General features: G+C 26.3%; 1 protein-coding gene across 1 annotated transcript in view; it reads right to left on the bottom strand.

Annotated features, from left to right (window-relative positions):
• The window catches only part of LOC129969050 (hemicentin-1-like), a 456,303-nt gene that overhangs the window by 233,307 nt on the left and 209,736 nt on the right, over positions 1-13,260 (bottom strand). Inside the window, exon 2 of the mRNA XM_056083458.1 lies at positions 10,610-10,945. Coding sequence (XP_055939433.1) covers positions 10,610-10,945 — 336 coding nt within the window. The remainder of the gene's footprint in view (positions 1-10,609; positions 10,946-13,260) is intronic.

Raw genomic sequence — 13,260 nt, 5'->3', positions numbered from 1 at the left:
TAAAAATATGATTAAAAGGAATCAAGAGAGTGTATAAAAGTTTGCACTTTATAATTTTTGCGTAAATATTTCATATTATATATAGTTGATTAATTAATTAAGAAAATAGTTAATTTCAAGATTAAACGTTTTTGTAAGCATAATTTTCTTAAACGAAATCAATACAATTTAAGTTAAAGAATTTTCTGTCCTTATATTTATTTTTAAAAATTATATACTGTTATGTTATTATTAACTGTTTTATTATGATAATAAGATAATACATTTTTATAAGTCATTTTTAGCTTAAGAAATCTTTAGTCAACTGACTCACATTTTAAATACCGACTCATACATAATAGTAATAATAAAAAAAAACATAGAAAAAATTTCTTCAAATGATTGAACATTGTAAACAAAAATAAAAATACTTTACTATTTATACAATATTTACACAAATTGTTAAACTATTTAAGCTTAAACTAGACTTAAAGTATTTTTTCAAATACTTTACTCAATCGCAGTTTGTAATCAATTTATTTATCACTAGATCCAAGGTTCAGATAAAGCAGACAGAAGAACGTTGTGTCATCATCATCATTATCATGCATCAAAAAGTCATCAAGGACTGTCCTCCATTCAAATGGTCTTGCCAATTGATAATGTTAAGAATAGAATGACTTTTTGATGGTACGACAATGCTGGAGAGTGTATTTATTGAAATCGATTGATCCTCTCCTTACTGCATTTTTAAAACTCGACAGAGCTTTGAATAGTTAATCTCCTGAGTAACGGCGAATCTTTAACTTAAAATAAGAATGCAGTTCTGATAAGGAAAAGATTTTCGACTTGTATGAATGTTTTATTCAGTTTAAAACGAAGTTAAAAAATAAGGGTGTGCATTAAAATTAGAGAAATGAAAAGTTTTTTATTTCTCTAAAATAAAGAAAAAAATTTATAAATTTAAAAATATTCAATACTTAATACTTAATGCTGAAATTTACTCAAACTAAGTAAAATCTACGAAATACAATTAAGTATAGAAGGATGGTAAATAAGTTTGACACCAAAAAATATTTTGAAATTATATTTTTGAATATTGAATATAAATAAGCATTTACTTTATGGTTTCTTGATGCTATTTTGGAAAATGCTAATTTTTCTATTGTTAATAGAAAGTTTTGAAAAGATTCCAAAGCCAAAGAAGAAAATATTTTCTTTGGCTTTTACCATAAGAACTCAACATAATTTATTACATGTCCACTTTATCATTTTTTTTCTTTTTTTTATTTGGAGTTAAATGAAGATAGTCATAAAGAGAAGTGAAATAATTTTGGATGCTGAGTTTGATTCTCAGTTAAAAAGAAACTAAAATGGCTAATTTTGGAAAAAGCATTTTCTAAAATTTAACTCCAAAAGAGGTTTGAATATTCTTTACCACATTTGTATTTCAAGATAATTTTAGCTCTGATTTTTTATACTTTAAAATCTATTACCTGTTCGGTTCTAATACGTGTGTGTGTGTGTGTGTGTGTGTGTGTGTGTGTGTGTGTGTGTGTGTGTGTGTGTGTGTGTTTGTGTGTGTGTGTGTGTGTGTGTGTGTGTAAAGCAATTTTTTAAATAAAGCGATAAAGGGTTGTTTAGAAATTATTAATCGGCATGATATTAAAGAATAAGTTCAATCGTTTATCAATATATGATAAAGATATATCAGTATAGAAATATCAATAAAGATATATCATTACAGAAATATTTCTATTCGTTAAATTACACGAAAATAAGTTATTTTTATTTTAACATCTAGATTTCACATGTAGGAAGCATTTAAAATTCTTTTTCATAAATTATAACAATTGGTAATTTAATTATCATTTAAAAGTTCTTTTATTAACCTTTAAATTTTTATTAGGTTAACTTTTTGCATACGCCTATTCAAATAATTCATTTTCAGGTTAAAAAAACTTTTAATTTTTAGAAAGATATTTTACAAAAAATTTATATTCGAAATAATAATCATCAACAAACATTTCTACCCCGGTATACAATATTATAATACTTTATTAAATATTTAAATAGATTTTTACAGAATTCGCATATCAAAAATTTTAATTATTCGGAAAAATATCAATTCCTTTGTTTCTAGATACATATATAACATCAGAACATTTGATCTTTCAAAAATTTTCTCTAAAATATTTGATCGAAATTTGTAGTTTTAGTACACTAAACTCGAAATTTACAAAAAAGAATATCCTCAACAAAAAATTAAAAAGAAACATATATTATTCTTTCGTACGTGTTTCGGTAAAGTTCTTGCATAGATCCAATTTGATTTTAAATGCTATGAAGACTAGCAAAAATATTTCTTGGGGGTAAAGAATTATTGAAACGTTTTTAAATACAAGAAAGTATAATTATCGTGTAAAAATATTTTTAAGAAATGTCTGCCAGACAGAAATTTTTCTAAATAAATTTATATAAAAAGATACCGTGGTACATTTAAAACTTCTAATTCAGAATTTTGAAAATCAACTTTTTTCTCTATAATATAGAAGTTTTACATTTTTCAAATTATAGAGAGTATGAAAAATGTATAAGTAAGCTTTATATATTAGCAAAAAATTATAATCAGTTTAAACTTAGTTGGTAGACAACGCAAGGCATTAGACAACCCAAGTGTTCAGATAAGCATATGATCAATTAATCTTCGAGAAGCTTAGTGATTAACCGACATTTTCTGCAGTAGTCAAGCGTCTTATTAGCGAATCAAGTGACCTACTCGATGTTAGAGGAAGACTCTGGTAATGACCCAATGAAGTGGTTCGTGAACTATGCATTTCTGTCGCAAATAATAGCGTGTTAAGAGGATGTTTTATTTTTTTAAGAAATCAAATTTTCTACAAACTTTTTACTTTTTTTTATATAGAAATAAATATTCTTTGTAAACAAATTCAAGTTCTTGTTACATATCTAAAAATATAATTTCAAATGTTTTCAGTAATATAATTATATAATTAAAACACAATTTCAAGATTTCAAGAAATTTAATATATGTTCATTGGTTTTGAATTAATTTTTAAAGTTAAATACATTTATAAATACATTTATATTACTATATTATTTCACTTTTATCTTAGAATAGGATATGGTTTGTTTTCCTTGCCCAACCTGATGCTTTATGATTCGCTTGTACTTTAACATAAAACTAAGAATCAGCCACATTTTTTATTATTATTTACGAATGACGAACTTTCGAAATTCGTTCGATAACAATGCTTTTTAGAATAACTCATATACATCTGTGTGTGACTATTTTTTATATTATTTTCCCATCTCCATCAAATTAATTATGAATTTTTCAATTAAATTTCTTTTTACTTCCTAATTTACGAGATATACTAGAGGAAGTAATGTAATCGTCAAGGAAAAGCAAGCAAGTATGAAATTGTGTTGAATCTCAATGTTTCAGACCTTCCTATGTCTGTTTGATGATGTCTGTTGATTTATGTTTGTTTGCACATATGATAACTCAAAAACTCTCTCAATTTAAAGAATTAAATTTTTATACGGTCTGGGCTGTCTGGAATACCAAATTATTAGATTTCTGTCAAATTTCGAGGAAGATCCATTTGCACTCCCTGAGTACTAGTAGACACGACAGCTAGATAAAGGAAAAAAGCTAATTAAATAAAATTGATTACTCAGAATTAGCATCAAATTTGCAGTTCAAAAGAAATTTTGAACCAAATGCGTCGAAGAATTGATTATTTATCTGTAATTCATATGCATGTAAACGAGATAGCAGAAAAATGCAGCGATGGGATGTATAAAAAATAAATTTATACATCGATTGGAATAAAAAAAATTCTTGAATTGATTAAATAATTAAAATCCAAGTTGATTTTTAAAAAAAAAAATCTCTCCGATTTTCATTTTATTTTACCAAATTATGTTTGGACCACATTCAGCAACTCTAAGTCAAACGTTGTTATCTGCAGAGCTTCAGAACATAAAATATAAACAAATATGCTCACTATCTTGTATTTTTTTATTAGATATGAAAGAATTTCCATTAATATTAAATATAATATAAACAAATATGCTCACTATCTTGTATTTTTTATTAGATATGAAAGGATTTCCATTAATATTAAATCAAAAGAATTACTATTCATCATTAATAGTGAGGAATAATATTCAAATGACATCAATATGAAATTAAAAAGAAGCAGCAATGAATGTCAGAACAAAATTAAATTAAAAAGAAGCAGCAATGAAATTAAGATGAAAATTAAAATATAATGAAGAAGCAATATGTGTGAGATCAAGCCAGATAATTTTTTTTTCAAAAATTATTACGCCTAATAATATGATATTTAATTGTGACCTTTCTATTTGTTAAGCGTGAAATAAATTCAGTTATTTATATTTCAATTCATGTTTTAGAAAAATTATATATCAAGAATTATAATTTAAAAAAAATATATATGTGTCAGAGCACCAGTGAGGTTTCTGTAAAATATCTGATTTCAGAATGCATATAAAAAAGAAATAATTAAAATCCTTTTTTTTAAACTTGAATTATAGATATAAAATATAATAAAGAAATTTTAAATTTGCAGAAAAAACTTTTAAGATGGTGTTATTTAAAGTAATATCAGTAAATGGAAAATTATTCTTTCATATCATGAAATATTAATAGACATCAAAATATGTACATAAGATCACAAAAACACCTTATTAGTTTTAAAACTTGAAAGAGCAACATTTGTTGAAAAGAAAAAAAGTAATAAAGTAACATTCTTTGAAGATGCTAAAAACTTTCCATGTGCATTGAAAATTTCCGGAAAACTTTAGGCATCACTTAATTAACTACTCTTTCTGTCACTATCTATCAAAGACGAAAATTTAATCACTTCTGGCTTTAAACCTTAGGCAACGTGGTTAAATAGATAGTAATGAGAATGTGGGAGCCCATTCATTTGTACGGTTACAGTCAGAGAGCCTACTTTAGTTGCTAAATGTTCTCCGGGATTTTGTCTAAATTAACTGAGTTCTTGACTTTGAAGGTCGAAGTTGATCTGAGTTATAGCTTCATGCTGTTTATTCCGGGTTATTTAGAATAGTAAATAGAGTACGATCGTCAGTATTTCTTTTAGCAACCATTCCCCACTTGTTAAAAATATTTTTTTTTTCTTTTATTTCTAAGTAAACAGTCTTTAAGGAAATCGTAATGTGGCCTTACAAGAGGGAAAGTTAAATAAGTTTCTATAAATTCTTTTGTTTTATCGTTAGATGTGATTTTATTGTTCTTTATGGTTTTTAACCTTTTAATTGCTACTTAAATATATTAACAGAGTCGCCTATAAGGAATTTTCTTCCTCATTCTTTATTTCCTAATTAGTCTCATATATGAACGATTGTGTTAACATTCATTCTCATGTATATGCTTTTATAAAATAAGTAGCATTCATGTAAAATGAAACAAACAATTTAAACTGGAATTATTTAAATAATTCTAAGTAACATTTTATGGTACTGGTTAATCACTGGTTATATTAATTTGATTATTTCCAGCGATAATTTGCAGATGCATTAATTTCCTTTCTAAAACTATTTTTATAATTATGGAATTGAAAAAAAATAGAAAAAATATTTTCCTAGTGATATCGATTTATTTAAATTTGATTCATGATTTATCACCTAAGCCAATGTATATTTATATACATTAAATACTTCAAAAATGAACAAAAATGTTGAGCATATCCATGATGATTTCTGAAATTTAGAATAATCATAAAAAAAAAAAACAAATTTCTTTAGTAAGAAAAAGGTTTCGAAATTTTTTGGGGAGTAGTGTCCTCGGGATTTTTTTTTCTCACAATGTTAGATAAAATGCAGTTAAATATTTATTTTCAAAAATTATTTCAAAAAAACATTTAGGAATATTTAGATATGAATAACTATTAGTTTTTAAAGAATAAAGATTCATTAAAAAAGTAATAATTTAACAAATTGTATCTTGATATTAACAAAAGTGAAATAAAATGTATATTATATAAGAATGTTTATGGCAATGCTAAAAGTAATTGCTACGTAATTACATTTAAGAAATTATCGGGGAAAAGTAAGCGACAACTTATACAAGGAAGTTGTTAGAAATTATTTTGAAATCACTCCAAGTGATGCGCATTCTGCATTACTCTATTCAATATATTTTAAAATTTATGAGCGAAAGTCACTGTTTTCATGAAGCTGGGATAAAAACATTACATTTCAGCTACAAGTCTCTTAGTATCATCCAAAACATGATTGATGGCTTAGAATACTGCAAATCATACTCCCCCTTTGATGTATAAAATTATCTGCTTATAAAAAAAATTATTTTGGTATGAATCTATTGATCTCTACAGTTCTCTTCTTGTGCATATAAAACATACCATATTCGGCTTTCACAAATGCAATCAGTGATGATATCTCTAAAGATTTAAATAATAACCATTCCAAGTAAAGATATTGTAATATTTGCGTATTCAGCCAAAAGGAACTATCTTACTTAGTGATATTCAACCTCCACAAGAATTTCATTCACATAAATTTGATGAATGATTACAAGCTACAGGTTGTCATTATCTTCATGTTGTATTAACTACTACTTAGTAAATTCTCACGATGACAATTTCATATTGACTAAAGGACACATTGACTTTCTAATCTCAACATAACGTCTGTTGTGCAATTCATCTTCGCGAAATCTAGGGCACATAGCAGATATTGAATGTCGCATTCAGGATGAGGATATGTGAGGACAATTCCAAGTGAGGACAGTTCCAAATTGTACTGTTATAAAGAATTAAATTCTTCTTTCCTTACTTTGAAGTGATGAGCAATGACATATTGCAGATAACTTCTTAAATACCCTCAGCTGAACCTTCTAAACACCAAATTTGTAATTTGAAAATATTTACATTATTTTATTGTGATTTCACAAATATTGATGTTGAAACATTGACCCAAGAGTGTTTGAATACAAACTACCTCTAAGTTATTAATGAATCTTATAGAGTATAATTCCTAAAAAGAGGTATCTATCTCATTGTATATATACAACATTTTATCCCAATGTCGAAAATTAACAAATGCTGCTTTATATTTATTTAAGATATATTATTCAGATTCAAACCACAGCATTTTGCACATTGCGTATTCTTTAAGATAGCATTGAATTTAATTAGCTATAAATTTGAAATGATAAATTGTTATCGATATAAGTTCACACTATGCTTATATTTGTTTTCTAATCAAAATTTCTCGACAAAAGAAATTAAACTCAAACACATCGATCACAGTTCTATCTTAAATACAGGGATATTACAAGATGGTATCATATTACATTGTGTTGTTTAAAATATCTACTAAAGTTGCTGTGTTGTGTTGGCATTTTCCAAAAAAAAAAAAAAATCATATTTTAGCATCTGTACAAAACAGTTTATATTCAATGTTTCATTTTAACTTTTATTTTAACCTAAATATATTGTACTTTCATGTCTCTAATGATAGCAGGGCTCAACGATGCAAGAAATAATTCCCCAAATTTTCAGGTTATTTAACAAATCTTGATTGATCAAAATTTCATATTGAAAATTATTTCATTTTGACAAAAGAAAAATATGTTATTTATTTAAACAATTTTAAAAAGTATATATATATATATATATATATATATATATATATATATATATATATATATATATATATATATATATATATATATATATATATATATATATATATATATATATATATATATATATATATATATATATATATATATATATATATATATATATATATTATCAAACTAAATACTTTTAATTATTCCAAATAAAATTAATTATAAAACTTCAGGGAAAAAAGCAATTTGTTTTTAAGATAATTATCCATTAAATTCAATTTTATTATCTTCAGGAAACGTTATGAAATTTAATGTATATTGAAAGCAATATAAACAATTTTTTTCTGGCATTAAATGAAGATAAATCCTTTTACAATCTTTATTTATCTATTATTGCAATTTGATACATTAAAGAATAAACAAAAATATTCTAGAACTTATCAGTCTAAATAATTTTCTTTTCATTTCATTCGCCGTTAATATGTTTTTTTTTTACTTATTATTTTATCTCAGTAATTTAAAAAAGATTAAATCTGTTAAACAATCTGAAGCCATTATTCTTAATTTTTTTTTTAATATATTCGCATTTTATTTCTAGCAGAGTCCCAAATTTGTTAACAATAATAAAATTCATGAATTATAAATTGAAGCGAAAAATGCATTCATAAAGAAATAAAGCACATTAATAAGAAACTTTCACGCAAAAATTAATGCACAGAATTCTTTCATCATTTCCTAAACAACGTGTTTTATTTAAAGAGAAATATATTTAAACACGATAAGATATTCATGAAACTACCATACCCCAAATTACTTTAAAAAGAAATCCACCTTCAAAATTATGTTCCGTAAATGACATCATGAACTTTAAATAAAACAAGAAAGAATAAAAAAAACTTAGACATTTCACTGTCGAATAGTTGTTTATTCTTGTACATCATTTCCCATTGTCTTTTGCACCATTTGGCGAAGAATTACAATATAGTTTGGATGGAAAAAAATGCCACCAGATGCCGCTCAATAATGCAAAGGAACTGAGCCACAAAAATATAAGAAAAGTTTTTTCTTTCTTTCTTTTTTTATTTGAAAGGAGAAAAAAAAAGTAATTTAAGCCAGATCGAAAACAAAAAAATGAATGAAATAACTGGTGCGTTTATTTCCTGGATTTAACAACAGAAAAAGTCACACAAAAACAGCCTTCATTTACACTTTCAGTTTTCCCTGATGTTCTTTATGATCTTAAAAAAAAAAGTCTTTCGCCCCACGCTACTTTGTTCAATACAAAACAAATTACGATCAGAGAAACAGAAGTGAAAAAAGCAGAAACACTGGGAAGGGACGACAGAAATCGAATGCTGTGTATAGATGCAGAATAAACGCTGAATGAAACAAAAAGCCAGGAGAACAATAAAAAACAATAAATGAATCCGACCGACTCGCAAGTCATGTGGCTCTAATCTTCTGATTCACAACCACTGGGTGTTCGCCATATTTTTCACATTCTCCCTAATCGACTCATTTGGTTTTCTCATCGCTTCGTAAATCATGCTTGGTTGCGGGAAAGTTTATTAAATTGCCATAAAGACAGAAATATTCAAGCGTACTTTGTAAATCATTTACAGGAAAGATTTCTGTCTTTTTCCAAGAGACCAGCTGGTTAAATTTCAATAGGATATTTTCAAATGTGGCTTCCTAGAATATGTGGAAGGCTTCCTATGTTTATAATTTATACGAATCTCTTGAAAGTTGGATTTGAGTCACTTTTTACAAAAGTTATGGAGTAAATTTTGAAAAGTAGTCAGTGAGTCAGTCATAGGAGTCAAAAGCAGCATTTTTCAGTCAAATGAATAAAAAAAAGAAAAGAAAATTTGGATAATTGTTTAGAGTTGATGAATTATTTTGAATGTTCAGAGACCAAGCGATGCGGAAATATCTGTTGCTTTCAAATTCTATTAATACAAATGATCAAGAAATATGAATACTTGAAATTTAATACATGTGATATAAAATATAAATTTTAATTCGAATTGTAAATATAACAAATAACAATTCTACATTTTCACCATTTTAAAACTTATACTCTCCATTGAAATGTGTGGTTTTAAAATAATAGCATTTTTTTCGCAACAAACAACAATTCTACATTTTCACCATTTTAAAACTTAAACTCTCAACTGAAATGTGTGGTTTTAAAATAATAGCATTTTTTTCGCTACACACTTTTACCGATGTGGTTTTTAAGATTTTTATGCAAGTATTAAATACAAATATTTTAACAATGTTTTTATAACGCTGCTAAATTTCAATACAATATCCACTTTAGAAGTAACTTGCAACATTGTTGGATAAATGTAGAATACTAGAGATTGTCATAAATTGGAAACTCTTTGGCAATAGAAACGCATAAACATTATCATCCAAAAAGGCATTATTATAAATTATATATTTTTCTTGAATATTGAAGTATATTTGAGATTTGAATTTGTAATTCAAGTAATAAGAAGTTACTGAAATTTAAAATTTAAGCTGTCTGCATATTCATTAAAGTATTCATTACTTCATTATAATGACAACATTTAAAAAGAAATATAGTATTTATAACACATTTAAATAATCATAATATTTTCTATAAAGCTTAAAATTCCAATAATTTCTCCAAACTATTTGAAAGAAATACTACCTCAAACTGGCAAGAAAATTTAATCATAAATATTTTAGGGTATGTTTTGTACTTATATAGAAATAAATAAATCAAATGTTTTGCAAAACTAACTATACTGCCATCAAAACCAATGTATAATAGCGATGTGACGGAATTCCTGAAACCTTGCCTTATCTTCAACACGTTTACTGCTGCTTAACTTAGCTAGATACATAAAAAATACTATTTCATTTATTCATTTTTGTTATTACGGCTAAAAATATCAAAAAGCTTTAAGTATTAAAATTACTAACCTATAACTTTCAGCGTGATTACAGTGTTGACTGTTCTAGCTTTATGAAAGTCTACTCTACATCTGTACTCTCCAGCGTCTTCTTCCTGTACTGGGTCCAGCTGTAGAAACGCGGGTCTGTTTATCATGTTGAAGTAGGCACGATGGTCCAGCGTGGAAACCGCCGACTGCCGGGCCTGTTCTAGAGTCCCTTGACGAGCATCTAGCGTGTATATAGGCGATGGAGCTTCGTCTTTGTACCAAAGAATAAGTGCTACACCGTCATCGGCGGATGGCGGAGATATATCGCAAGGCAAGGCCACTTTTCCTTTCACAACAGCTGTGTAGAGAATTGAAGCTGTAAAAAAACACAAACACAGAATAAGCCTATTGTTGCACTAGAACAGTACAAAAAGGCATAAAAACATTTCACTTTAGGTCTAGATATATTTCTAGTTTTTCTTTCGGTAAAAATATGAACGTTTCTTCTTGGGTAACAGAATTTTATACCGTTTCTTCCCTAAGAATATTTGACAGAGTAACTTTTATTATCCTAGTTTTATATTACTTCTATTGATTCTTCGCACACAAATGCAGAACTGAGATAAGCACACCTTTAATTTTATCCAAAGTAATTTGAAGCTGGAATAAAATTATTTGATGAAAAGAGAAAATTGATGAAAAAAACAATGAATTTTTTATGAAATTGTTCCAAAATACATAAAGAAATTCCGCATGAATGGATCATCTCAAAAATTTTAATTCTTTATGACATATCATTGCGCTATGAAAAATTAAAGTCTTGCGTTTGCAGGAGTGAAATAAATTCAATGTCACTCTATGTTGAAAGTAGCCTTCACGATTTTACGGTTAACACGTTATTTCTCTAAAAATAATAATTGATATAAGTTTAAATTTAAACTTATTGATCGTAGGAGATACTTTGGAATACAAACTTATGATTGTTTCCATATTTTCACTGACTAGTTTGATATAATTAATTTAAATACTAACTTATGATTAAAGATTTTTCAAGTTAAATTATAGTTGTATTGCCTCATTAAACAGTGCATGCGTATTTCTAAATTGTAAATACATTTTAATCATAATTAACATGAATTTAATTATTGAAAAACCATATGTTTTCTTTTTTCTAATAATATTTATAAATCAACAATTTCAGAAAAAATCAGAAAGACAATTAATATTTTTCACCATTAGATTCCATTTATTCTATTTTCAGACTTTTTGTAATTCAATTTAAATTTAAAATTTTGTACTGTATTTGTAAATGTGTAATATTTTTTATACATATAATAAGTTAGTAGAACAAATGGCGTAGGGTTTCAGGGGAAAACAGAGTATTGCATTTTCAAAAATTGAACGGAGAAAATAATTTATTATTTTTCATACAAATAATTTATAAATACATTTTTGATTTGCTCTAAAGGTAGCGAAAATAATAAAAGATAAATATAATAATAAAGAACAAAAAAATAAAAGAGCGAAGATAATTAATTTAAAATTCTTTCAGGTTCGATTTTAATGAGCAGGAAACCAAAAAGATCTTTGAGATAAAAGATAAACATTTTTTTTTTTTTTTTTTTTTTTGCGTCAACTAACTAAAATGTGTTTAATTTATGCCAACTAACTACAAAAATAACTTTCATAGAAATTTCTCTAAAAAGGTTCATATTCAGACTAACAAACAAACTAGCACTACATTAACAGTGTAGAATTACCGAAATGTTTAGTAAAAAAACTACTAAGTCATTTCCAGATGCTATTTTGAAATAATAATTTTCCTTATTTCCTTCCTTATTAATTCTGAGAATCAAGAATGAAAAAAAAAAAAAATCAGCTTCAAACCCAATTCCCCGAAAACATATTGAAATATTTTCCGTGAAAGAAATAAAAAAAATCCAAATATATTTAAATAGATTAGAAATCAAAATTCCGTATAACAGGCTGGTAAGAAAATCGCAGGCAATAACAAGAATATTTTAACGAAATTATTACTTTTTATCACTTCAATTACTACATTGTTATTTTGTTAGTCACATTACCACTTTGGTGGGAACAATGAAAGCTAAGTGAAGTTCTCTCAATGTGTTGTTTATTTTCAGTTCATATCTGTCAGGATTGTCATGCCTAATTTTTGCACCTGGCTAATCAATGGTCTCTTGACTGCTGCAACACGGGAAAGAATCATCTTCTATGTAATTAAATAACAAAATCGATTGCTCCGTTCGGATGCAGCCCAGGAAACTCATTTTCCCAAACGTCACTTTTCATTTGAAAGTCTTGCAATGGCTGGAAAAATGAAATGGCACATATTTAAGTGGGGGGATATGGCAAAAAGTTTTGAAAAGGTTATTGGGAATTAAGTAGTGTTGCAGTAAATGGCGAAATCGTTATAGACTTCATTTCTATTTTATCTCAATTTTTTTACCTTAGATTAAAACACAACATACTGATAAAAAAATGAAGGACTTTCTAAAGGTTTTGCTGATAGATTTATAATAAATTTTAAGCGAAAAATTAGCATGCTTTTACTATAAAATTCTATGGTTTGTTCAATCAAATTATTCATTCAAGATAAAAAAAAATAAACACTACTTGAAACATTAACCTTAGATAAAAACACAGCATATTAATTGGTACTGAATAAAA

Source organism: Argiope bruennichi, chromosome 5 (genome assembly GCF_947563725.1).
Source record: "Argiope bruennichi chromosome 5, qqArgBrue1.1, whole genome shotgun sequence".
NCBI lineage: Eukaryota > Metazoa > Arthropoda > Arachnida > Araneae > Araneidae > Argiope > Argiope bruennichi.
This window is presented reverse-complemented; position numbering and strand designations above follow the sequence as displayed.